This window comes from Sus scrofa, chromosome 15, assembly GCF_054392235.1.
Source record: "Sus scrofa isolate SSC_HxYL_T2T_F1_AM1 chromosome 15, Sscrofa_HxYL_maternal_Yorkshire_Landrace_v2.0, whole genome shotgun sequence".
Taxonomy (NCBI): Eukaryota; Metazoa; Chordata; class Mammalia; order Artiodactyla; family Suidae; genus Sus; species Sus scrofa.
In genome coordinates, this window is record NC_139397.1 from 146838650 (window position 1) to 146865557 (window position 26908).

General features: G+C 52.5%; 2 protein-coding genes and 1 long non-coding RNA gene across 4 annotated transcripts; 2 read left to right on the forward strand and 1 right to left on the reverse strand.

The window, feature by feature from the left end:
• NPPC (natriuretic peptide C) lies at window positions 1–4980 on the reverse strand. 2 transcript variants are annotated; one of them, XM_005672279.3, is made up of 3 exons: window positions 4744–4980; window positions 3994–4304; window positions 1–492 (listed from the first exon to the last, which is right to left on the reverse strand). In XM_005672279.3, the coding sequence occupies exons 1-2, from the start codon at window positions 4831–4833 to the stop codon at window positions 4014–4016; spliced, it is 381 nt and encodes a 126-aa protein (XP_005672336.1). In that variant the 5' UTR covers window positions 4834–4980; the 3' UTR covers window positions 1–492; window positions 3994–4013. The 2 variants fall into 2 exon arrangements, with proteins under 2 accessions (XP_005672336.1, NP_001008482.1); NM_001008482.1 differs by lacking the exon at window positions 1–492 and having other exon boundaries at window positions 4014–4304; window positions 4744–4833.
• LOC146396198 (uncharacterized) lies at window positions 4832–25261 on the forward strand. Its single transcript, XM_084999114.1, has 6 exons — window positions 4832–4972; window positions 5450–5649; window positions 7730–7858; window positions 9740–10079; window positions 11749–11806; window positions 25163–25261. The coding sequence occupies exons 1-6, from the start codon at window positions 4832–4834 to the stop codon at window positions 25180–25182; spliced, it is 888 nt and encodes a 295-aa protein (XP_084855240.1). The 3' UTR covers window positions 25183–25261.
• Window positions 12574–19918, forward strand: LOC146396199 (uncharacterized). The gene is made up of 2 exons (XR_014830245.1): window positions 12574–12823; window positions 17252–19918. It is a non-coding gene; the product is annotated as an uncharacterized LOC146396199 (long non-coding RNA).
• Window positions 25262–26908: the final 1647 nt, after the last annotated feature.

A 26908-nucleotide genomic window follows, 5' to 3' on the forward strand; every position in this document is an offset into this window, starting at 1 on the left:
TTCATGGAATGACTTTTTTTTTTTACATTTTCCAACTAGTTAAGACAAAAACATTACAATGATTGACTTCTTTCATTTAGTTACATAAATAAAATTTTTATAAATATCTCTTTATAAACAATATAAATAGCTTTACAACATAAATACATTTATGCATGACATGAATTTACAAACAGCAATGTTTTACAGCTGGTCTTGTCAGTCTCTTAAAAACTGTCCCTTGTCATCACGTCGTGTAGGTGTGTTTCACGTATATAATATATATATAATATATAACTTTTTATTTTTCATTTTCAAAAAAAAAAACCCCAAACAATAAAGTCATACCCCCCCTAAATAATAATAAAACAGCTGGTGTGTATTCCCAGTACCAAGAAAAAAAAAAAAAGAAAAGAAAAGAAATGTAAAAGCCACATTGCGTTGGAGGTGTTTCCAGATGCTGGGAGGCTGTGACCAAGGATGACCTCAGCGAAACGGAGCAGGTGCCCAATCCTGAAACACAGAGGGGTCACGGGATACTCAGTTCTGGCCCCTTCGCTAAGAAAGCCCAGCCTGCAGGGCAGTTCTAGAAGCTTCCTCCCTTTCCTGTCATAGCATGAGGTGCATCCCCTCCACTTTTGCCCTACAGGCCCCCGAAGAAGGCTTTCCTGGAGAGGAAAAGGGCCTGTCCACGCAGGCCCTCTCCAGGCCCTTGTCCCTCCCCTGCTGTGTCCTTGGCACTTCCTGCCCCAGCGCAGGTGGAACCAGAAAGTCAGCCGGCCCTCCTCCCCCGCAGTCTAAGTACAGGCCCTGCCCTTGGCAGTGAGACGCAGTGAGAGAAAGGGAATGGAAAAATGCCACCCCCTCCATTTTTCGCTACAATACAAACCCTGAGTCAGGTGCTGGGCTCGGCTCTGCGTATCTGGGGGCAGAACAGGGGAAGGGCAACAGAAGCATCTGAAGAGTCAGGAGGTCTGGGCTCCCATTCTGACATTTCCTTCCCGGATGGCCCTGGAGAGCTTTGAGTGTCGCTTTCTCATAAAATGGGATAATAGCCACCTCCCGGGCTGGCTTTAAGATTTAACAGTGGGTCACACTGGGCACGGGCAGAGCGTCTGGGTCACAGCTGCCATTCAGTAAATAGCACCTCCCTCCCCAGCCGGCTTCACCTCAGAGGGTCCCTTTCAGGAGCAGGGGTCTCACAGCAGAGCCTGGAGAAACGAGTGGTCATGCTGGGTTTGCTGGGGCGAGGGTTAGCAGAGCCTTTTTTTCCCTTGCTTTTGAGGGCCACACCTGCGGCATATGGAAGTTCCCAGGCTATAGGGGTGGAATCGGAGCTGCAGCTTCAGGTCTATGCCCCAGCCACAGCAATGCCGGATTGGAGCCGCATCTGTGACCTACACCACAGCTCATGGCAATGTTGGGTCATTTAACCCCCTGAGCAAGGCCAGGGATCCAACCTGCATCCTCCTGGATACTAGCCAGGTTCATAACTTGCTGAGCCACAGCGGGAGCTCCCTAGCAGAGCCTTTGGATGAGGGCTACACCCCGTCTCTACCAATAGGCGTGTGGGTGCCTGGGGGCCAGGGGAAGGCATCCTTCTGGGACAGTGTGATGCCCTCCCAGAGCACAGCACGGGCAGAGGGACGCTGAGCCTCAATGCCTTGAACTCCCTCCCAACCCCCTTCTCTGGCCGTCCCATGTGTTTCAACAGATGACAGATGTCCGTGATGTTCCTGCTCTGCCCCCTCTCCCCCACCCCTGCAAGGTGTTCCTTCAGGCATCAGCCACACCTCATCTCTGTCATTAGCATTTTATAATCAAGGCTATAACCACCGCGACAGTCATTATCAGGGCTGGCTAGAGCCGACGTCAACTCCGGAGTGGAGAAATGGCCACCGCCTCGGAAGAGCTTTCATTAAGGCAAAAACCCTAAGCTGTCTTTCTCTTTTAAGCCCAGACAGGGAGCTACCCTGGGCACCTCCATCAGGAGGTTCCAGGCAACAGGAAGGATGCTCTGCCTTCTCACGGGGGCCGGGAGGGAGGGGTTGAGAAGGATCAGTGTGTTGGAGATGGGTGTTTCGCTAACAGAGAACCTCCAGGGGGTTGACAAACTTCCCGGGTCAAAAGGGTCAAGGAGGAGTCTCAGCAACGTGGATGCCTCCTGCCGGGTACCTCCTGTCACCAACACCTGGTACCCACAGTCAGCCACATCCAAGAAGAGGGAGCCGATGGGGAGGTGCCTGCCGGGCATTGTCAGGGACCTCCTCCGCTCACCTCCTGCTACCTCGGAGGATGCCAAGTGTTTGGGTTCTCAAGTTTGAACTTGGTGCTTAAACCACAAAGTGAAAACTTCAGGCCTGTGGCTCCATCTCTTCATTGTTGAGACAGGAAAGGACAGAACAATCCCATCACAAGGGTGGCTTCAGAAGGCTGAGATGCAAGGGCCAGCGTCACGGCAAGTTTAAGATCTCAGATAAACGAAGCCTCTTGCAGCCTCTGCAGAAATGCGGAGGGGCACCCGGCCTGGTCGAGTCTGGCTACAGAGAGGAAGGGCATCAGCTAAATGCTTAGGAGTGTCCCTAAGCTGGGTGGGCAGGTTTTTCGGGTCATTGACCGACATTTTTAAGAGCCCCTTTGGGCATGCTGCAGGTTCCAGATCATCTTAGGCTAGCATCTGGCCTCTAAGCTGCTCATGAGTTAATGTGGGGAGGTGAATGGGTTCACAAGCAACTAGAGCTCAGGCGAAAAGCTTTTCTGTATAGTAAAAAAAAAAAAAAAAAAGGCTCAGGCAGGGCACTGGGGAGCTTCAAAGAGGGACACTGATAAGGCTTCTGGGGTGAGAGAGCAGCTTGGCCTGGACTGGGACAGAACTAGGCTGTGGAACAGGGAAAGTCAGCAGACAAGGAAGCCTGGAAACCAGGGGGGTCAGATTCTAAAGCACTTGAACGTCAGTTTCAGAGGTTGGGACATTGCTTCTCCATGGACACCGATGGGCAGCAGGAAAGGAGAGCAGCGGGGAGCGGAGGGAAGGATTTTTGTCGCAGGACATGGCCAGGATGTAGCACCCAGCCGGGGCTCAGGGTAGCCTAGGGGTTGCCAGCTTGGCGGAGAGGTAGAAGGCCAAGACAGAAACCCAGGCCTGGTGTGGCGGGGGGGTGGGGGTGGGGGCTCCACTTGGGACATGATGAGTGTGAACTTGGGACCAAAAGAGATTTGTTTCAGGTTCCTTTTCCTTGCCCTGAAGTAGTGCCACAAACACTAAGGTTGGATCCTGAAGTCGCACAGGCTGCAGAGGCGTCAGGACCCTGGACAGACCAGTTTGCCCACAGCCATGGTTTAGAGAAGGGACAAGAGCCAGAATGTTCTGGGGCAGAATGCACCTCCGTGATGCCAACAGAGGGCTATTCTCTCGACCGTGAGGGCACGGATCTTGATCCGCGTCGGTCCCATTTCAGGGACAACAGACCCAGGGAGCTGTCCTGACCACTGGGCTACTTACTGCCCAGCACCAAGATGCAGGGGCTGGCAGATAAACTTACCCTTGACCTGTGGGTCTGCCCTTCCTCCTCTGCTCCCATCAGCCCAGGATCACTCTTCAAGACCCCCCAACTGGCAAACTGGGGCCAGTGCTGCTGGCTGCCTTATGTTCCTGGGATGGGCAGGACTCCACCAAGCTGCCTGTTTCCCCAGAGGCAGCCAGGTGCGTTCATCCATGCTGAGCCGCTTCTGACCTTGCCAAAATTACCTGGCCACTTTATCCCTCAATTTCCCCCATCTGTGAAATGGAATGATAAACGGTCTTGGGACAAATGTCTGGCACACGCCCTCAGTCTTGTGCTGGAGTCGGTTGGCTCCCCTCCAAAGGTCGGCTGGGAGGCGGAATGGTCCCAAAGTCTGGGGATCAGAGGGAGACCGGCTTGCGGCACGGGGTTCAGGCTTGGTTCTGGGGGCCTTCTCGGGGGAGCTGGGTGTGCCAAGAGCGCCCGGAGGCCAGGGTTGGGTGGTACTCACCGCCGCCAGGGGTCGCCGCACTAACATCCCAGGCCGCTCATGGAGCCGATCCGGTCCAGTTTGAGGCCGAAGCAGCCCTTGGACAAACCCTTCTTGTTGCCTCCTTTGTATTTGCGCGCGTTGGGGTGCTCGTGCAGAAGGCGGGCCCACGCCGCCCGAGACTTGGTGTCCACGCGCAGGTCCCGGAGCAGTCGAGACCGGTCGCCCTTGAGGTTGGCGCCACCGCCCCCAGGAGTCTTGTCGCCCTTCTTCTGACCGCCGCCCGCAGCCTGGGGCTCGGCCACCTCCTCCCCTGGCGGAGTTCGAGGGACCTGTCCGAGGGGGAAAGAACAGGTAAGTGAAGGGACGCACGACGGCAGGGCGGGGGACTTTGTGGGGCCGCTGATGCTCCAGGGCGACACGCCCGCCGGCGCGGTTTGTCCCTTTCAAGCCCTGAGCGCTCCCCCACAGGTGCAGGATAGTTGGGCCCTGCATCCACCTGCCACGCGGCCGCCGCTGTCCCCTTCCTCAGGGAGTCCCTCGCCCTCTTCTCCTCTGCCCCCTGCCCGGCTGACCACGCTGGGGCAGCGGCTGCGCGTTTGCAGACGTTCTCCCCAGGCTTCGAAGGCGCCCCAGCTCTTACCGGCGCACATCTGGGGAGAGAGCCGCCTTCCTGGCCCCTCTGCTGCTTCTGGCGCGCCGCACCCTCCTAGACCCCCCCAGCCGTGCCACGGCCCCTCACAGTTCCGACGTCCCTGCGACAGCACCCACCTTCGGCGGCGCTCCGGGCTTGGCTTCGGAGGGCCGGAGCGAGAGGAGCGTGAGCAGCAGAGCGCAGGCCAGCAGCTGGGAGAGGTGCATGGTGCCTGTGGGGTGGAGGGGCGCAGATCGGCGGCAGAGAGGTGCACGGGGCCGGCGGGCAGACTGGCAAGCGAGCGCGGAGCAGACTGGCCGGGCTGCGGTGCGGGCGCGAGTCCCAGTGCTGCGCGGCGCCGGCTGGGTGCGCTCTGAGCCCGTGGCTCCGCTCGCGCCTTTATAATCCAACCTGCCGCTGATGTCATCCTCCCGCCCACAAGGCCGCCCGGGCCAATGGCACGCGCGCCGAAGGCCGGGAGGGGGCCGCGGGGGCTCCCCCTCTGCCCCCACCCTCTTCCCACCCCGGAGGGATCCCGCGGCTCGGCGGGCTCTCTCCCAACAGCTCTCCCAGCTGCAAAGTGGCGTGCACAAGGGAACTCCAATTGCAGGGAGCGCGCGCCCTGGCCTGCCAAGCGATGGTGCGCCCGGTGCCCTGCGCGCAAGCTTGGACCACAACACCCATGCTCTCCCTGGAGGGGATCAGTTTCCTTCTTTGCAGCTGCAAAGATAGGCTCAGAGGAATTAAGTCACTTGCTCCAAGTCACACAGCCACAAAGTTGGCACAGCCCGAAATCCACGCAGATCTGCCTTGTTGCCAAACTCTTCCCGGGGCACCTGACAGGCGCGAGGCCTGATGCTGCGGCTCCACGTTTCACCTGCTGGCCGGGACAGTAGTTCAGACGCCACCGACGCCTTGGATCGGGGAAGCAAAAGATGGGGGCCAGAGGTCCGGGAGGAAGGCGCAGAGAGAGCGAGGTTTGCCCAGGGCCGCAGGGGGGAGCGCAAGTCCTACACCGGAGAAAGCACGCTTTTCGCCTGCCGGTGTGTTTGGGAGCGAGAAGCGATAGGAGTGCTCAAGCGTGTGTGCAGTAGCATCATGTGCCCGCCGCTGAGGCTCTAAGTTCCCCCTCAGTCCGCTTCCGCCGCACAGCCGTCCCCAAAGCTGACCCAGCAGATGGCTTTGGTCTGCCCCGAGGGGTGCGCAACTGACCTTGTCTGAACCTACGCGAGGATTCGCAGCGGGAGGACGTTCCCTCCAGTGTCCGGTGCACCTGCACGGTGTGGGGAGGGAACTTAAGCCAGTCTGGAGCCCAGTCTGGCTTTGCGTTTTGGGGGCTCAGAGTGGTCCCTGTCCTAGTTGTCAGATCCTGCCCCAGTATCCCTGCTGCTCACGACTCCCTCTCCTTGCCGAGGGCTTCTCCGTCCCTGGGGTTCTTAAGACTCTTTCAGGAAAAGCCACTGAGGCAAAGAACCCTAAGAATTGGGTGAGGTGCAGTAATCTGTGATTCTGCTGCCTCTGAGCTGGAGAGCAAACAGGGAGGTGCTGGTGGACCCCAGGCGTGAAGATGACCCTGAGGGTGTGAGGCTCCTGGAGGAGCTTTTTCAGGGAAAGGAAGCTGCATGGGGCGGTGGGGGTGGGGAAGGCCACTGGACTCAAGAGGGGCCTGGAGAAGAAGGTTCCACGAGGTCAATCTTACAGCAGAGCCTGAGCCCAGAGCCTGGAGGCCAAACGCAAAACCATCTGCTTTCTTTCCCACCCTGGCATTCGGAGCCGGAAACTGTTGTGGACCACTTGCAGGTCCGTTTGTTTAGGAAATAATGTACCCCTGAGGCCTGGATGTGGGGCAGCTGGATTTCCTGAACCCCAAGAGGATCCAGAAATCAACAGGGCATCCTTTGTGAGTTGGTGAGTTGACACGCCACCTCCAGGCAGCCACCCCGATTGCCTCTCCATGGTAACCCCCTTCGAGTGGCACCACTCTTTCCTTTGAGGAGAAAGGAAGAGGAAGAAGAAGGGGAAGAAGATGGGCTCTCCAGATGGGCATTGGAAGTCCCCTCTCCTCTTTGTCTACTGGATGAAGAGAAACAGTGCCCATCTGGGCTTCTTTGAGACTCGCTTCATTTTTTTAAATTCTCTTTTTCTTTATATATATGCTTATTTTTATTTTTGAGACTCGCTTTATTTACACTGGTTTAAAGAGCCAGGCAGATTGACTCCTGAGCCAGGCTCTAGGCTGGTTTCCAGGGAGCAACAGTCCATCCTCTGAAACCCCTTATTAAGGACAGGTTGGAAGCTTCCAGCGCTCCAAGGTCACCTCTTTCTGTCTGAATATGAATATCTGTAGGCTGGTGCTTTCCTGTCTTCTGTGTCCCTTGGATGTACTTGGTGACAGCTCAGTAACCATCTAGGTCTCCGCTCTCTTTGAGCTTTGAGGCTAAATAGATAATAAACCGATTCCACCCCACCCCCACCGGAGTGTGTCTAACACCTTGGATTCTAGTTCTTCTTTTGGGACAAGGACTCTTCTGGTGATACCCCCAACTTCGGACCACTGGCCTATGGATTTGGGGCAAGTTGGATCCTGGAAGGGTTATGTGCAGTGTGAGGCTTCGCATCCCTGCTCTTGGCTGGGGCTTGGTAGGTGGATAGAGTGGGAGGGCGGCCTTGGAGGGACCTGCATGGAAGGAGGCAGTCAGCACAGCCTTGGCCTTGGCCCCTGAAGCGTTCCCCTTCCCCTTGGTTTTCTTGCCCAGGGAGCTGCAGAGAAGTCTTGGCCTCGCCCCTGGGCCTAGACCAGGGAAGCAGGTCACTTCTTTCTGCTTCTCCCTCACAAGATCTGCTCCTTCTTGCTCCGGCCTCGGGGGCCTGGCCTGGGAAAGTTGCACCCACCGAGCCTCTGAACCTGAGCTGTTTGTGGCACTTTCTCAGATGCTCAGTGGGAGAAGGAGAGAGAAAAGGCCCCTGGGCCTCTGGAACCTGGCAGTTCTGTGGGGAATCTTGTCATTTGTCGCTTATCGATCTACTGCTTTCGGAAGTATTCACTGAGCAGCAGTGCAGCTGATGGCGTTCCAGGCCCAGCAGGGAAGACCCACCCCCCCGCCCCTTCTCCCCCATCGCCAGGCCCCAGGCCACAGACACTAGCTTTGGCAGGGAGGGAGGGCAGCTCCCTCAGCTTGGGCCTGCAGGGCAGGCTTCCTGGGGAAGGAGAAGCCTGTGCGGATCCAGGGAAGGGGACCCGGGCCACAGGAGGTGAGAAGGATAAGAGGAGGGAAACCAGATGCCAACTGGAGCGACTCCCTTTGAGCAGATGGAAGAACGCATCCAGGCTTAGAGGGGAGCAGTTAGAGAATAAAGGGGGGTAGTCAGACCCAGGGAAAGAAGTGGGGAGGGGGGGTACCCTCAGGTAGGACTGCCCGGAGGAGGCAGGCTTGCTAGAGAGGCCAGTAGGTTCTGGAGGCCCGTACGTAGATGGGATAAAGAAGGGGAGGGGCTTGTCTCCAAGGGGGGGAGCCTATTGCGCTCTTGGGGGTGGGATAGGCAAGCAAGCGAGAGGGGGTGGCTTGAAAAATGAGGCTGAGGGGAGTGAGCATTTGGGGATGGGTGGGGGATGCAGGGAGGGAGTGGGAGATGTCAGAGCCAGGCTGAAGGGTGCCAAGCTCCGGGCATCAGAGAGCTGCCTGGCCGGGACCCTCTTTTCCCTCCTGGACCTCCGAAAGGTAGGGATGGGGAGAGAAAACGCTCCATTCCGGCAGGCCCCTCTGCCCTTTCTCCCCTCCTCCACCTGGGCAAGGTAAGACCCTTGTGCCACCACAGACAGGCCCTCCCGGGGGACAGTCGATGTTCAGTTCATTACCAGGACCCTGTAGAGATGAGCGTGGGCCTTGATGAGGTGAAAAAGGGGTGCATAAAGGCATTAGGAGGCCTGGGAAGGGGTGACTACAGCAGGACTGTCCAGCTCCTTCCCTGGGCAATGGGAACCCGCTCCCTGTATAACAGTGCCCCCTCCTGGCCCTGGGGAGAAACAGGCGGATTCTTCAGAGCACAGAGGAGGGGAGGGTTGCTCGCCGCCCATCTGTTTTCTCTGCAATTATTTCATCCCAGGGGCCCCCTTCCAGCTGCATAACTTCCCAGAGAGGACACTGAACAGGCGGTGAGCAGATCTCATGGAGGCCGGGCAGGGAAATTGCAGCGGGACCCTCGCCAAGTCCCATCACGGCTTGAGGCCTTTAGTTTCACCACCTGTATTTGGGGAAAAAGCCTTCCTTGGCTCCTGGACGGGGGGCAGATGAGTCAGGAGGCCCGATAAGAGGTTTCTGAGTCCCAGACAAAGGTAGGAGGAAGCAGCTGGGGCAGAAGAGGGATCTCGATGTTTCTGCACAACTCACCCTCCCCGGGTGGGAGGGCCCCGCACCCCTCGGGCTCCCCAGATCAGCTGGTGATGGGGACCCTCTGAGGACACAGAGGCCATGGCTTGACCAGGTCACCGTGAGCTTGGTACGTCTTCCAAGGATCCTGCTGCACCTGTGATGCCGGCCTTTAGGAGAGGAGCCAGCGGCCAGGGAAACATCATCCATCCTTCCTGGGCCAGAAATTCCAGAGAAGCTTAACCTCATCATGCCATGAGGTCTTTGTCTGACCCCAGGACACCCCCACCTGACGAGCCAGCTGCCCTTCTTCTCCTTTCCCAGGGGCCCTGCCAGCACCTGCTGCAGATGGCCTCCAACCCCCCCCGTCCTACGCAGGCCCATGACGTCAGAGTTTATCCCTCCCCCCCACCCCCTGCTTTTTTTTTTTTTTCCCCCTCTTTTGAAAAATAAATGACATATAGGCGCTACAGACAGGCTCAGTTTCCTGGAAAGAACACTGTGCGCTACGTGGCTCTCGATAGGCAGGTGAGGGAGGGGAAACTGAAGCCTAAAGCCTGAGAAAGTGAGCAGGGTAGTGAGGGAGGGGACCTCCCAGCAGAAATCGGTTCAGATCCGACCTCAGCGGGGTGCGTGCACCAGATGTTTGCAGAGGGTGTGGATCCGCTGCCAGGCTCCGCGCCCCCGCCCCGGGGAACCGGGGAACCGAGCTCGTCTTGGCTGGGCTTCTAGCAAAATCCTGGTCTTTGGAATTTTTTCCAAACAGGGAGCTACTCCGTGCTGCCCGGGGGGTCCCGGCGGTGCGGAAGCCCACCTTCTTGGCGTGTCCCCCGGAAGTGGCTGCCTATTGTCTGGTCTTAGAGTCGGGGTTTCAGCTTTTGTGGGAGGCCACAGTCTTCAAGGAAGGGGGCTTCTCCCTGTGGAGAGGGGGCTCCATGTATCTTCCAGAAGCGTCTCAGCATCGCGCCTTCCCACTAAGCATCGTAGGATGGGCCTGCCAGGACCCAGGGCCACCGGGCCGCTCAAGGAGCCACATCTCTCAGTTTTCCGCGCCACGCCTCTGCAGATTTCTGCCCCAGGAGTGTGTGATCACCAATTACTTTCTGGTGAGCAGTCAATTTCTAAAATGAGAATGACCAGAAAACACTAGCAAGAGAGGGTCATGACCAAGCCAGCTGCTAACGAGGGCTGGAGGAACATACTTTTTTGCAATCTGGTCTCCACAGGGATTAGAAAACGCTTTTAAGCCCAAAGCCCATAAATTGTTTGAAAACCACCCCTGTGCCTCTGTGAATTGTTTCTAGGCCCAATACACAGCATCACACACAGCAAACCTTTTCTCCTAGATGGCCTGGCAAGATCCCCAGGTCTCTGTGCAGCCTGGGCAAGAAGAAGGGTCCTTCCCTACAAATAGTGGCCTGCTTTGCTTTGTGGGTGAGAGAGTTTAAGAGAGGAGGCCCCGGGTTAGAGGTTAGCAGGGTTTAGGACTTTGATCGAGCAGCTGATCTGGGGTCTTGGGGTCCTTGGAGATGGTAAGCCGGGGAGACGATCTCTGGTGTGGTGGACACACATCAGTGGGTTTTTGCTGCCCGGCTTCTCAGCCCACTGCAGAAGCTGAGCTGCCCAATGCTTGCCTGTCCATCCACCCCTGCAGACCACACTGGTATGTGACCTGGAGTCCCCCAGGAAGAGGGGCCAGCCCTAGATTTTATTTTATTTTATTTATTTTCTTCTTTTTTTTAGGGCCACACCCACAGCATATGCAAGTTCCCAAGCCAGGGGTCCGATCAGAGCTGCAGCTGCCAGCCTGCGCCACAGCCATGGCAATGCCAGATCCTAGCTGCCCCTGAGACCTACACCACAGTTCATGGCAATGCCAGATCCTTAACCCACTGAGTGAGGCCAGGGATTGAACCCGCAGCCTCATGGATACCAGTTGAGTTTGTAACCTGCTGAGCCACAAGGGGAACTCCCAGCCCTAGGTTTTAAATGAGGAGCTATTGCTTCAGAGAAGCCAGGGCCATGCAGAACGCTCTTGGGCACGCTGCAAGAACAGTTCCTAGGGCACAGTGGCAGTGTGGTAGCCTCCGCTGTCCTCTGCCAGGGTTGTCATGGACAGTGTTATCATGAATGTCCGTGGCGAGGGCGGCCCTGAGGACCTCACCAGACACATTCTGCATCTTGGTTGATCCTAGATGGGTGGTTCCCAAGCCTGGTCTCCTACCCAATAGCCATTTAATAAATTCCTTGTCTACTTCACCCATGCTTACATATGGGCACCCTGAACGATGCCCAGAGTTACCTAGGCCCCAGTGCCCACTGCTTGACCTCTCCAATGTTTCATTGCTGGGTTAACCGGGCAGCCACAGCCCTGCTGCCCACCCCCCGCGCCCCAGCTCCTGACGGAAGGACATCTGGGGGCCTTGGCCTTCTTCCTGCACCTGCAGTGATGGATAGATGGGCAAAGGGAACAGCACACAGAGAAGCACAACTAGGAGTGGTTGTCCTTTGGAAATAGAAAGCAAATTGTCAGGACAGCGTTTGATCATTGCTTCCAGGCTGCCTGGGCCCTATGGTCTTGAAAAGCCATGTTTTAAATTATTTTATGAGATGGTTAAAAATCCCATACTGATTGAATATAATTAGATGGTTCCTGACCCCAGCTCAAGCCTGGTGGGGGAGAGTCAGCTTCGGTAAAATGAATGTGACATGTGCTCAGACATATTACTAAATTAAGCAAATATTTCTAACTTCAGCACCTTCTTACCCCATTAGATCCAAATGTGTTTCTCAAGCAGAAAAGGCTTCACAGAGCGAAGAGAAACACGGCGTGGTGAGTGATGCGTTATGAGCAAGTCCAGAAAGCTGGGTGGTGGCTGAGCCAGGAGAGTGGGGTGGGGGGCTGGGCGTCTGTGTGCTGGGCTGGGCGACGGGGTGCCAGGTGATAGAGGAGCCCACGTGGTGGAGTCCTGCCCCTTCCTTTTACCCCGAGGCGTCTTGACTCAGAGGGATTAAGCACCATATGTAGGATATCCTAGTGCCACTGCCCCAGTGCTGGTCCCCACCGGGACTGGGGACATATGCCACCTGCTCTTTGCCCCTTGAGTTTTCATCTGTGCGGCCCACAGGGCATCGGAGCAGGTGTCAGACGGGGGTGGCATGGCCAGGCGGGTTCCACGAGAACCTACCAGGAGGGGAGGCTCTTGGTCAAGGGTATGAGACCCTGGGGACTCTTCCTGAGCCCTGTGGGGGCAGGAGACCTTCCAGGACAGGCTGGTTCCTGGCAGAAGGGCCTGGCCAGGGCCTGAAGTCATGTGGGCTGGGCTGGCACTCTTCTGGTTGTGATGACTCTGCTGAGCGCTAAGTCTCTTCCTGGGCTGGATGATTCCCACGGGTGGGCCTCTCCTCAGATGCAGCGGTGGGGGCCCAGCCTCAGGGCTCCACAGCCCTGACACCTGTCTCCCTCTGTCCGCTTCTCAGGGCACTCCTGTGTCTGTCTCAGCAGCCCCTGCACACTGCCTGCCACACAAATGGGTGCTCAATAAATGTGCAGAGACCAAGGGCCAGCGCTGCACCTGGCCTCAGGGGGGCAGCAGGGACAGACACAACCTCTGTCCTGGCAAAAGGAAGATGCTGGCCAGGCCACCAGCTGCCCCGCTTTGCAGATGGGTGTCCGATCTGTCCTCAGCCACATGTGGGGCTCGGCCAGCGGCTCGGGCCTAGTGGGGAGCTGGCCGGGCTCCAGTGAGTCATGGGGATTGGGCTGGGAGCGCGCCCCTGCTCCCCGAGACAACATCTGCTGAGAGGAACAGCTGTCTCCACGCTGCGCCGCGGCTCCCGTGGGAACATGGTGAGCCGCTTGGCAGAGACAGGGACACGGCTCCTCCGCCCCCCGGGGCTGTTCACGGGGTGGGGGCGCGTGGAGTTCTGGGGCCTTTGTTGTATCTGTCAGCGGCCACGTCTCTGGGACTGTACTGTCTCCTCTGCTCATTCTTTCCTATTTAATTTCTGGGAGGTCTGAAAAGGATGGGGCCGGCTGGATTGGGAACTTTGGGGTCATGAGGTTTTGGGGAGACGGAGAGATCTAGCTTCAGGAACGTAGCCTGGGGCCAGGGGCCATGTGGATTAGGGGGTCTGGGGCTGGAGCCATCTAGCATCGGAGGTGAGCTGGGATCCAGCTCTCAAAGTGCAGGCAGGGAGCCACAGGAAAAGAGGCAGGCTGGGGAGACCCTAGGACCACCCTGGATTCCCAGCAGAGGGTGGGGGAGCTGGGGAGGGCCTGGCACAGGATGAATCCATGAATGAACCAGCTTTGACCCACCTGGAGAAACGCTCCCTCACCAGCCCTCCGGGGCCAAGGCTGCCAGGGCAAAGTGGCCAGTGGCAGGGCCAGTGGCAGGAGGGGCAGGGGCCAGAGCCTCCTTTTCTGGGGGATCCTCCCAGCTTCTGACTCCCTTCTCCCACCATCTCCTCTGGTTGGTACCCGGCTGGGGGGCTGCTGGGCCCAGAGCTGCCTCAGAGTCTGGGACTGAGACAGAAACAAGACAGTGGCTCAGACGTGGGCGGGGGGGGGGCTGCCTGGTCAGAGGCTGAGCAGTGCCTGGGACGAGGCGGGGCCACGACGGGGGCAGGGCTGGGGTGGGAAAGCCTGTTCACCTCCAGGACTTCGGCTGAGCTCACACGATTCTTTGTTCTGTGCAGAACTGGAGTGGGAGTGGGGACAGCCCTGTGTCTCGTGGGGGTGCGGGGCAGGGGCAGGGGCCTGGGAGAGGAACTGCCCCTGGCGGTTATCTGACCTCAGGAGGACTTGCCCAGCAGCAATGAGCTCACGGGCATAAGGGCAGAGCTGGGTGGTGACAGGAAAGGAATGGCAAGTGTTCACTGGAGACCTGGAGGTCTGGGGCTTTCACATGAGCTCATGCGATAAGACGCTCCCCAGGCCTGGCCAGGCCAGGAGCCCTCAGGCAGCTGTGTCCTGCAGGAGGAGCCCCTGCTGCTGGCCCTGCTCGGCCTCTGCCCGTCGTACACCTGCTCTCACTTGCTTGGGAATCTCGGGCTGAGAGCTAAGCATCCAGCCCAGAGAGGACCTGGGCAACGTCGAGCTTATTTGGGTGGAAAGATGAACGTTCATTTAAAAATCAGTCCTTTTTGGAGTCCCCGTCATGGCTCAGTGGTTAACGAATCCTACTAGGAACCATGAGGTTGCAGGTTCGATCCCTGGCCTTGCTCAGTGGGTTACGGATCCGGCGTTGCCGTGAGCTGTGGTGTAGGTTGCAGATGGGGCTCGGATCCTGAGTTGCTGTGGCTCTGGCTCTGGTGTAGGCTGGCAATCACAGCTCCGATTAGACCCCTAGCCTGGGAACCTCCATATGCCATGGGAGTGGCCCTAGAAAAGGCAAAAAGACAAAAAAAAAAAAAAAAAAGCTTAAAAAAAAAAACAACAACCAGAATATTTACCCAACGATACAGTGCAAGATGAACAGAAATGTCAAACTAACAGCAAATGCAGAAATACCTCCACCAAGAGCGCATGACCTCCTCCTACTCTCCTAGGCTTTCATATCCTCCGGCAAATAGAATCGACTGTGCACTTAATATCGTGTGAGCGATTTTTTAATGCCGTGTGCTTTCGTAGAACCTTTCCCATAAATCTAAGTAGTCTGCACTAGTAACAGTTTCCAGTCAGGATGTGGGCTGGTTTTTACGTGTTGTGTGCTTATGGATCCTACAGGTAAAAACATCTCCCTACAGATAGCGTTTTTCTCTTTTCTCCCTCCCTCTCTCCCTCCCTCCCTTTTTTCTTTCCCTCCTTCTCTTCCGCTCTTTTTCTCTTTCTTCCTTCCATCAGAAGCGTTGCTGCTTGAAAGCTGTGACGACGTGAACACGCGGTGGTTTAGCAGCTCTGGATCCTCTCTGGGCCGATGGGTATGAGCTGGTATATATTTAGCTTACTTTTTTCCAACTCCTCTGCTAATGCTGCATCTTTTTCTTTTTCTTTCTTTCTTTTTTTTTTTCGTCTTTTTAGGGCCACACATGGCATGTGGAGGTTCCCAGGTTAGGGGTCCAAGTGGAGCTATAGCTGCCGGCCTACACCAGCCACAGCAACACCAGATCCGAGCCACATCTGCCACCTACACCACAGCTCATGTCAATGCCGGATCCTTAACCCACTGAGCGAGGCCAAGAATCGAACCTGCAACCTCCTGGTTCCTAGTCGGATTTGTTTCTGTGGTGCCACAATGGGAACTCCAATGATGTATCTTTGTGTTTGCCAGAGACCCTCAGAGTTGCCTTAAGTTGTCTCCTTCTAATTCTTAAGGGCTTTCTTATTTTTATGAGTTTCATAAATATTTTTGATACCATTGTTCATATTTATCATGAAGTGCTCCTTCACTCCATTGCTTTTCTTTATGTGTATGTAGTGATGTTTATAAATTTTTAAAGTGTATTATATTCTCATAGCCTCCCATACTTTTAACTACGTGCGTGTCTGGTTACTGGACTCAGATCTTTCACCCCAGGGGCATCTGTTCTGGAAGATGCCCCCCTACCACCCTAGCCCCCAGCCTGAGGAAGTTCACTAGACAGTCTGAATTGTAGACTGCAAAGTGGCTTTGACTCTTGTAAATTGGGTATCTTTATCTGCATCATATAGCTAGGAAACTGAGCTCAGAAATGTTAAGTATTTGAGTAAACACCTCAGATGGGACCGAAACTCAGGTCTGGTTGAGTGGAAACCCAGGCTTTGCCCTGTCACCAGTGTCTCAGTAGATTGGATGAGCAAACACTTTTCTATGCTTCTGTGGTGGGTTTATTTTTTCGAAGGGTTGTATACGTGTATCCTTGTGTGTATTTAACTTTGACTTGTCTGGAAGGTTCTGTGGTAAATGGTATGCATAAGGATTTGCTATTCACACGTCATTATTATCCCTTTCCCATGCGAATATGGGGATACTTATTTCTTTCATCATTTTATTTCACATTATTTGTTATATATTAAATGCAAATAAATGTGTCCACATCTGCTCTAACAAACAGTTTTGACAACTGCCCTGTATGTTCTATAGACTGGCAGATATTTCCCTGGCTTTGACTTAACATTAAAAAATTCCCGGGAGTTCCCATAGTGGGGTAAGCATCTGGCATTGTCTCTGCGACATGGGTTTGATCCCTGGCTTATCACCGTGGGTTAAGGATCCAACATTGCGGCAGCTCTGGTGGAGGTCACAGCTGTGTCTCAGATTTGATCCCTGGCCCAGGAACTTCCATGTGCCCCAGGTGCAGCAAAAAAAAAAAAAAAAAAAAAAAAAAAATCCTGAACAGTTGCTTTCCCTTATAAATACTATTATTACATTATAAACTTTTATAAAATTAAATTTTAATTAGTTGTATTTTATTTTCATTTGAATGTTTCTCATGGATTTTTCATTTTATTGCATTGTGGTCAGAGAATAGAACTTGTAATATTTCTAAGATTTGAACTTTGCTGCGATTTTCTTTGTACCTGAATATATTTTATTTTTATAATTATTTCACGAGCACTTGGAAAGAGGACCATTCTCTATAGGACATAAAGTTTAATATTTGCAACTTTATTAAATTCATTTTCGATGTGATATTTATTTTATGGCAAGTGATCGGTGATGGACTACCAGGAATGTTAAACCCTCTGCTTATTTTTTTTTTTTTTTTTGCTATTTCTTGGGCCGCTCCCGCGGCACATGGAGGTTCACAGGCTAAGGGTCCAATTGGAGCTGTAGCCATCGGCCTACGCCAGAGCCACAGCAACGCGGGATCCGAGCCGCGTCTGCAACCTACACCACAGCTCACGGCAACACCGGATCATTAACCCACTGAGCAAGGGCAGGGACCGAACCCGCAACCTCATGGTTCCTAGTTGGATTCGTTAACCACTGCGCCACGACAGGAACTCCCCTCCGCTTATTTGATAAATGAAATTTCCGTTCTTGCTTGGCCATCCTTGTTTGCTGCGTCCCTCTGCAGCACCCCCTTCTTTGGAGGAATCTCCCTCCACGCCAACCCTGTGGTTTTATTGGGGTCTCCCCATCTCAGGGACCTATCCCTTTGATCCCAGACATGAGCACGTGGCCCCTGAATTGGCCGATGATAGAAACACAGCTCAAGCGGTAAGGGACTTCCTTGTTTGCATAGCTGGGAGGTCAGGGAGGGCAGCTATCAGCTAATCACGGCCACGTACAGCGACTCAAACGATGCCAAGTCCCTCTCATTCTCCCCCACGTATCTCCTCTGCCTGCAGGGCCCGTTCTCCACGTGCTGGGGGATGGCGACATGAAGGGTATCTTCCTCCCTCATCTGGACAGAATGGTACAGACGGACTCTCTGGTCCTGTTTGACTTGCATCCCCAATCACTGCGGCCAGGAAAAAAAAAATGGTTTTTCATGGATTGGCCAATTTTAGTTCCAGGGCCCATCTCTGCAGTCAAGAGGCGGGGTGTGATGTGGCATGGACAGCCTATAAAATCGGATTGTGATGATCATGGAACAACTATAAATGTCGTAAATTCATTGAGTAATTAAAAAAAAAAAAGAGGTGGAGTCTGGAAATTGACAGCCCCAACAGAACCCTGCAAAAGGAGGGAAGAAAGAGTCTTCAAAGGAAATTTGATTACTATCACCAAGAGGAGGAGGGAAAGGGGTGGTGGAAACGGAAGAACAACAGTTGCCTACATCAGGCTGCCTCCCCTTGGCTCTACGATTGATTCGGTGGGATGGGCATGGGACCCAACTCAGACCCTTCAGAGAACTCCAAGGGGCTTTTCTTCTCTGCAGCTGGCAAGGAGAAGTGTCTTTCCTGTACTGCAGAAGGTGCTCAGCTAGTAGGCATTCAGTCTTGGGGTTCCATCCTATTGAAGCCAGTGGAACCCAGGCAAGGACCTGAGGGCAGCTGAACTTTCCATGGAAAGCAATTTGGCCCCTTCCAACCCAGGGTGCGGTGGGGGCGTCAGCTTCCCCGAGTCACAGTCCCCCAAGCGGGCTCCAAGCATTGCGATGCTAAAAAAAAATTATGAAGGTTTTTATTTTATTCTAACTTAAAAAAATGAAAATAGAGTTTTCCCTACCTGATTATATGTAATCTGTATGCATCACTAAGTTCATGGGTCAAGATTTTTCGTGTGAAGATAAGGTGAGCCAGATAATTCTTTTTTTCTCTTTTTTGCTTTTTTTGCTTCTTAGGGCTACACCCACAGTATATGGAGGTTTCCAGGCAAGGGCTCACATTGGAGCTGCAGCTGCCGGCCTACACCACAGCCACAGCCACGCCAGATCCGAGCCACATCTTCAACCTACACCACAACTCATGGCAACGCTGGATCCTTAACCCACTGGACAAGGCCAGGGATGGAACCTGAGTCCTTGTGGATGCTACTTGGGTTCATAACCCACTGAGCCACAGCAGGAACTCCTGTGTTGTGTTATCTTTATGGGGCCAGAGAACCAGAGCCCATCCCAGTAGGTGGGAGAGGAGCTGCCCCTGAAGTGCTCAGGATTTCCTGGGCAGGAGGTGAGGAATGGGGAGGGTTGTATAAGAATGTCTCCTCTCTGGAGCTGATGGTTGGGTCCCCGCGGACTGGCTTTGCCGTAAGGAGAGGCCTGGGCCAGTACTGGAGGGAGGGGTGACTGACCCCACCCCTGTGACTGCCCTTGGCCACATGGAAGCAGGTGCTTCCAGTGAGCGACCCTGGGCTGGGCCTGCAGTGGCCATTCTTCTGCCGTCTGTGCTGTGCTTGCCGTCCAGTCGCTGGCACCTTCCGAGAGCCTGGCCTTTGCTCTGCTGAGGGAGTTAGGAGGAGCTGGTCCGTGTTCTGTGTCTGTAGCTAAAGGAGACTGTGTCCCTTGCCTCAAGGTCAGATCAGGGGCAACAGGAGCACCACCTTTTCAAAAGGTTTCTGATGCATATTGACCAACTGTTCTCCATGAAGAGAACATACTTTGTACATACTTATACCCGTCTTGGAGTTCCCGTCGTGGCGCAGTGGTTAACAAATCCAACTAGGAACCATGAGGTTTTGGGTTCGATCCCTGGCCTTGCTCAGTGGGTTAAGGATCTGGTGTTGCCGTGAGCTGTGGTGTAGACCACAGATGCAACTTGGATCTGGTGTTGCTGTGGCTCTGGCGTAGGTCAGCAGCAACAGCTCCAATTGGACCCCTGGCCTGGGAACCTCCATATGCCACAGGAATGGCCCTAAAAAGACCAAAAAAAGAAAAGACATGCTTACACCCTTCCCACCCACAGGGTGAGAAGCCCTTTTGAGAAGCCCCGCTAACACTGGGTGTTACAGTCGTTCTCACCCTTGTTCATCTAATGAGTGACGAAAGGCCATCCCAAGCGTTTTGTTATGGTGGTGGTATGTGCGATTTTCTCTCTCTCTCTCTTTTTTTTTTTTTTGCAGAGTCTGCAGCATATGGAAGTTCCTGGGCCTTGGATTGAATCCGAGTCATAGCAGTGACTCGAGCACTGCAGTGACAATGCTGGATACTTGAACCCACTGAGCCACAAGGGAACACCTTTTTTTTTTTTTTTTCTTCTTTTTTAAGTCTTCTCTCGGCTGCCAGTGAGGTTGATCATCCTCGCACGAGGTCACTGGCCATTTGCAAACTTGGTCAATTTCCTCCTCATATTCATTGCTCATTTTCCTTCTGGAGTGTTCTTTCACTCCTAATCGATTTCTAAGAGTTATTTGTATATTGGGGATGTTAGCTTTTGCTTCTCACTTGTCCAAATGCTGTTTCTTTGTTTCTGCTTTGACTTTTAAATATATGTGACTACCACGTGGAAGTCTCAAACTTTTATATAATCAAATCCGTCCTATTTTTTAAAAATGGTTTCTAGCTTTGGTGTCATTTTTAGAAAGATCTATCTCTTCACCTCCTGAGATTAAATAAACGTCACTTTTCCCCCCTAGTATTTTATGAACTTTTGTATGTGTTGGTGTATGTGTATATTTTTACTTCTAATCCATCCAGAATTTATTATGGTGTGAGGTAGGGACCCAGCTTTATTTTTTTTTAATATGGAAAAAATTAAAACAGGTGTTAGCAGTCACCTACCACAATCATTAAAATATCCAAATAAAGCATAAAACATCTAAATTTAGACAATATTATTTCTGGATGAGACCGCCAGGCTAATGTTATTTACAAAACACACTGCCAGACTCAGTAATTAAATATTTTTAATTTCTTGATTAAGTTGTTTAGCTGTAAGCCTGTCATCAGTTGAAAAGCTTTGTCCAGAAAGCATGGTTTTTTTAAAAAAATTACTGATGTTTAGCCATCTTTTCTTGGCAATGCTTAGGCAGCAGCCATAACCATTTCCTGAGTCCACGCTGGCTCATGGCAGTAAGTCCATGGGTCATTTTTCGCTCTCTCTAGCACAGTGTTTTGTGGGTTATAGCTTATCCAAAAGAGATATCAAGTCATTAAAACACAACTTACAGAGAAAGCAGAGTGGAGTTCCCTCTGTGGCACAACGGGATCCGCAGTGTCTACGGAGCACTGGGATGCAGGTTCGATTCCCAACCGGTACAGTGGGTTAAGGATCCGACTTTATCCCTGGCCTGGGAACTCCATATGCAGCAGGGTGGCCAAAAGAAAAAAAGAAAAGAAAAAGAGAAAGAGAGAGAGAAAGGAGGGCAGAATCCAAAGGTTTTACTCCACTTGAGGTTACATCTGATCAGCGTCTCCCTTTGTAACCAAAGCAGTCTGGCACCTGTGGAATTAAGGAGCAACCTGAGATCTGCATCAGGAGCCAGGCTCCTCTCCGAGCACCTGGGGCTCAGACCTTCACTGATTCTGCCCCTGGAGGTGAAGCCGAAGAGGGAGCTTTAGTCAAGGTGATAAATAGTGTGCACCTAAATCCTCTTTCCAGAGCGATGAAGGTGGGAGAAGCCTGGTGGGGAAGCGACAGGGAGCACGACCGCTCGCAGAGGTCCAGCCTCGGCTCCCTGTGGATTTGCTCTGTGACATGGACGTGCGAGAAATGCTACATTTTTCTAAATCAGATTAAATGTGGCTCAGCCTTTACCTGTTCTACGGATAGGATGGTCGGTTTCCTCATTTTGGGGAGTCACTTGTTTGCCCTAGGATGCCTGAAGCATCCTGGGGGAGGAGCCATTGGAGTGAAGTTCAAGGCACATCGGAGGGTTTAACTGGGAGAATTTGGTGAGGGGACTGTTCACACAATAAGGGAATTAATAGCTTTCCTTCCTCTCTCCCTCCTCTCTCTCTCTCTCTTCCTCCTTTTCTTTTCTTTTCTTTTCTTTTCTTTTCTTTTCTTTTCTTTTCTTTTCTTTTCTTTCTTTCTTTCTTTCTTTCTTTCTTTCTTTCTTTCTTTCTTTCTTTCTTTCTTTCTTTCTCTCTCTCTCTCTCTCTCTCTCTCTCTTTCTTTCTTTCTTTCTTTCTTTCTTTCTTTCCTTCCTTCTTTCCTCCCCCCCCTTCTTTCTTTCCTTCTTTCTTTCTGCTTTTTAGGGCTGCACCTGTGGCATATGGGAAATCCCAGGCTAGGGGTCATACCAGAGCTGCAGCTGCCGTCCTACACCACAGCCGCAGCAACATGGGATCCAAGCTGTGTCTGTGACCCACACCACAGCTCATGGCAACACAAGATCCTTAACCCACTGAGAAGGCCAGGTATCGAACCTGTGTCCTCATTGATACTAGTTGGGTTCATTATTGCTGGGCCCCAATGGGAACCCCAAGAGGGGTATTTCAATAGTACTTTTTTTTTTTCGGTCTTTTTGTCTTTTCTAGGGCCACTACTGCGGCATATGGAGGTTCCCAGGCTAGGGGTCTAATTGGAGCTGTAGCCGCCGGCCCACGCCAGAGCCACAGCAACATGGGATCTGAGCCGCGTCTGTGACCTACACCACAGCTCACAGCAACGTGAGATCCTTAACCCACTGAGCAAGGCCAGGGATCGAACCCGCAACCTCATGGTTCCTAGTCGGATATGTCAACCACTGCACCATGACGGGATCTCCTCAATAGTACCTTTAACCTAAGAAAGCAGCCACTGCTGGAACCATGGCCGAGCAGGGCAGGGAATGAGGAGAATGGATTTGGGAGGCGAGTGGCTAAGGGGAGAATAAACTTCGCGAGGACTGGGAGGAGTCCAGAGAGAAACCCCCAGCCTGCGGTCACATGGGCGTTTCTGTGCCCGTGATGGGACTCTTGAGTCCTCCCAGGCAGGTGCTCATTCCCATCTCTGCCTGCCCAAGCTGGCTGGCACCAGGGGTGGGCCCAGGGGGGCTTGGTTGTATGTAAACAGGAAAGGCTGTGCTGCCGGGTGGGTGAGGGGTGCTAGTGCTTTTCCTGGATGCCCTGGACAGCTGTGGAGGCAGCCTTCCCCCCCCGCCATTTAAAGGACCCCTGAGGGGGTGCTGCTCTCCACGGTGGCAGAAATCAGGCCTTAGCACCCTGGGCGCTGTGTTTTCCAGGCTCTGCTGGAGCTCTGCTGTGACTAGAGCTGCACTTGCACCATGGCCTGCAGAGCCAGGGAGCTGGGTCACCTCGGATGTGGGGGCTACAAGGCTGGAGGCATCAAACAAAGGCTGAGGGTGGGAGCTGGGATGGGGCAGAGGGCTGCAGGGGTTGAGGCTTTGGTCCCTGAGGGACTGTCAGTACTTCTGCTTCCGCAGCAGGCAGCTGGAGGAGCCCCAGGAGGACAGATTCAGGACATATCCGAGCAGCACTGGAGGACCTGACATCTTCGGGGATGACAGATCTTCCTGTCGGCAGGGTGGCAAGGTCCCAGAGTCAGAGTATGAATGTCCCTGTGGTCTTACTTGTCTGCCCAGTAGGTGAAGTCAAGGACTTGCCCCTTACATGGGTCTTGATCTTGTCAAAAATAACTGCTGTTCCTCAGGGAAAGAGCTAGGAAGCGCCCCCAAACGACCTCCCTAACACTCAAATTGAACAAAACCTGGATATGTGATTACTGCTGTTCCTCAGGGAAAGAGCTAGGAAGCCCCCCCAAACGACCTCCCTAACACTCAAATTGAACAAAACCTGGATATGTGATTATCTTTTGAAAACTCACCTTCTCTGGCTAAGAGCTTTGAGTTTTGCTCATCACAAGAAACCTCCCTCTTATGTTGCTCCTGTGAAAACTGGGGCTTCTCTCCAAATTTTTATTATAAAACCTTGGACCAGTTTACATCCCTGGAAAGGATAAATTCACTTGACAGTTTGAGAAGTGTCCCAAAGGCAAGAAATCTTCTCATTCTTTAATGACTCTAACATAAGATTATAGAAATATTGCAGGCATACCTCAGAGATATTGTGCTTTGGGTCCAGGCCACCACAATAAAGCGAATATCGCAATAAAGCTGGTCGAATGAGTGTTTTGATTTCCCAGCGCACATAAAAGTTACATTTATACTATACTGTAGTCTATTACGTGTGCAATAGTGTTATGTCTAAAAAAGTACATGTCTTAATTTAAAAATAATTTATTGCGGAGTTCCTGTCATGGCTCAGCAGAAATGAATCTGACGAACCTCCATGAGGATGCAGGTTCGATCCCTGGCCTCGCTCAGTGGGTTAAGGATCCGGTGTTGCCATGAGCTGTGGTATAGGTCACAGACATGGCTCGGATCTGCCGTTGCTGTGGCTATGGTGTGGTTGAGCTACAGCTCTGATTCCACCCCTAGCTTGGGAACCTCCATAGATACTACATGTATGGCCCTAAAAAGACAAAAAAAAAAAAAAAAAAAAGACAGTTTATTATTAAAAATGCTAACCATGAGCCCTTAGTGAGTCATAGTAATCTCATCAAAGGTCACTGATCACAGATCCCCATACCAAATATAACAATAAGGAAAGAGTTAGCGATATTGTGAGAGTTGCCAAAATGCAACACAGAAACATGAAGTTGGCAAAACAGCGCCAAAAGACTGGCTCGGTGCAAGGTTGTCACAAACCTTCCATCTGTTAAAATATGCAGTATTTGCAAAGCACAATACAGTGAAGTGCATTAAAATGAGGTGTGCTTCTATGTGCTTTTTATTTTGGTACACTGTACTTAGAAAAACATTATATTTTTATTCTTTTAGAAATTTATTTGAATTTAAAGTGAAGAGTACAGTGATTTTTTTCCCCCAGATAGGTAGCCGGTTGCCCCAATGCCATTTACTGAGGGTTTTGTTTTGTTTTGTTTTGCTTTTTAGGGCGGCACCTGCAGCATATGGAGGTTCCCAGGCTAGGGGTCGAATCGGAGCTGTAGCCGCCAGGCTACACCACAGCCACAGCAACACGGGATCCAAGCCATGTCCATGACCTAACCAGAGCTCACGGCAATGCTGGATCCTTAACCCACTGAGCAAGGCCAGGGAATGAACCCACATCCTCATGGATACTTGTCGGATTGTTTCCACGGTGCCACATTAGGAACTCCAAGACCCCAGTTCTTAGTGGAGCTGCTTCCCAAGACCCAGATAAAGCACATCATACTGTCCCTGGAGAGGAGGGAGGTAGCGTGGTCCCGCCCTGGCCTGGCTGCCTGTGCCTCCACACATGGGGCTGGCAGACAGACCTAGCTGGGGGGTGGATGGAGAAAGTTCCCAGCTTCCTCTTGAGGTGGGGTGATGTGGGGACAGCCTTGTCACTTCAAGCAGCTCCCTAGTGGCAGAAGGAACCATAGGCAGAAATGGAGAGAGAGAGACTGGCCTCCAGGTTGCTCCTCCCCCAAATACACCAGCTCCCTTGGTCTCCCCAAAGAACCGTCTACCCTCAGAAGGTCCCCTCCCCCAAGTGTGATTTCCTTGTGTGTCCAGTAGCACACTGAGAACGCCTTGTTAAAAAATAAACCCACGTCTGGATATAGGTATTTTCTTTTCTTTTCTTTTCTTTTTTTTGTCTTTTTGCCTTTTCTAGGGCCGCTCCCACGGCATATGGAGGTTCCCAGGCTAGGGGTCTAATCGGAACTATAGCCACTGGCCTACATCAGAGCCACAACAATGCCAGATCCGAGCCACATCTTCAACCCACACCACAGCTCACAGCAATGCTGGATCCTTAACCCACTGAGCAAGGCCAGGGATCGAACTCGCAACCTCATGGTTCCTAGTTGGAGTCGTTAACCACTGTGCCACGACGGGAACTCCTGGATATAGGTATTTTCAAACTGAAAACTTGCTCTTCTCTGCAGGTAGATGGCATAGCTCATAGGGAAGATGTTGGCCAGTATTTTCAGAGTTCAGTGACTATTTTTCTTCAAGAAGAACAGAACTATGACAACCCGCATAAGGTGAGTGACTTCAGTGTTTATCTCTGCTTCCCCGTGGCTGAACGTCTGCCACCCGTAACACTGAGATCAAAGTGTAAATGTCTTCACAGCATCTGACATGATAATACGGGTGAAGACGATGTTTGAGGATTTAGTTAAAAATTCCTGTGGCTTGTATGAGGCCGTGGAAAGCCCCAGGATTGCACCGCATGGTTGTCTGCAGGGCCTGGCCTTGTGGATGGGCCCCCTTCCAGTGGGAGGGAGGACGTGCAAGATCCCGGAGAAATAGGCTGATCCCAAGAGGGGAACCCAATAAGGCGGCAGCAAGTGGCAGACCTGAGAGGGGTGCTTGAAGAGAGCTCTTGAGGATAGATGCCATCTAGCTTCACAGTGGTATCCACAGCACCCAGGCCTCTGCCAGGTACATTAGATGCATCCTTTCAGTGATGCACCAGGTACTTATCATTATCCCCATTCCACAGATGAGGAAACTGAGGCTTGACCAAGTGGTCGGCCAAGCCCACGGGCTCTTGGGGGTAGGGGTGGGATTCGAATCTCTCTGAATGACTGTACCTGTTTGTCTTCACACAGATCAGGGGCCTTGAAAATGTCTGTTGGATGAATGGATGGAGGATGGTGTTGGGATGGAGGAAACTGGTAACAGAGAGGGGAACTGGGTACTGCTGGACAGGGTTGCGGGGGAGATTTCTTCCCTGGCTACTCTTTGGTACCTCTTGAATTTTGACCTAGATGAGTATATTTCTTTTCCAAATAAATACATAAAAATAAAAGGGACTGGAAAAATAAAAGGGACTGAATCTGACTAGGAACCGTGAGGTTGCAGGTTCGATCCCTGGCCTTGCTCAGTGGGTTAAGGATCCCGCATGGCCGTGAGCTGTGGTGTAGGTTGCAGAGGCGGCTCGGATCCCATGTTGCTGTGGCTGTGGTGGAGGCCGGCAGCTGTAGCTCTGATTTGACCCCTAGCCTGGGAACCTCCACATGCCGTGAGTGTCACCCTAAAAAGCAAAGAGCGGAAAAACAAACAAAACAAAACAAAAACTAACAAGGACTAATATCTCCCAAGTAGAATAAAAGGCCACTTTTGAAAGATTAAACATCAGCTTAGCTTCAGTTTTCATTTTTTTCCAAAATAAGTAGTCTAAGCCGTAAGATGCCCTGGCAGCTGCTCCATTCTTGCACATTAAAAATAAATGAGACAAGGAGTTCCCGTCATGGCTCAGCGGAAAAGAATCTGGCCAGCGTCCATAAGGTTGCAGGTTCAATCCCTGACCTCACTCAGCAGGTTAAGCATCCAGCGTTGCCGTGAGCTGTGGTGTAGGTTGCAGACCCAGCTTGGATCTGGTGGTGTGGCTGTGGTGTAAGCCAGAGGCTACAGCTCCCATTCGACCCCTAGTCTGGGACCCTCCATATACCTCAGGTGTGGCCCTAAAAAGCAAAATAAATAAATAAACAAATAAATAAATAAATAAAAGTACACGAAACAAAATGGGAGTTCTTGCTGTGGCACAGTGGGTTAAGAACCCAAATGCAGTGGCTTTGTACACTTTAAAATTGTGAATTTTATGTTATGTGAATTATATCTCAATTTAAAATTTTCACAAAAGTATATTCCAATCCTAATCCAAATGTATGTTTACCTGCCCATGT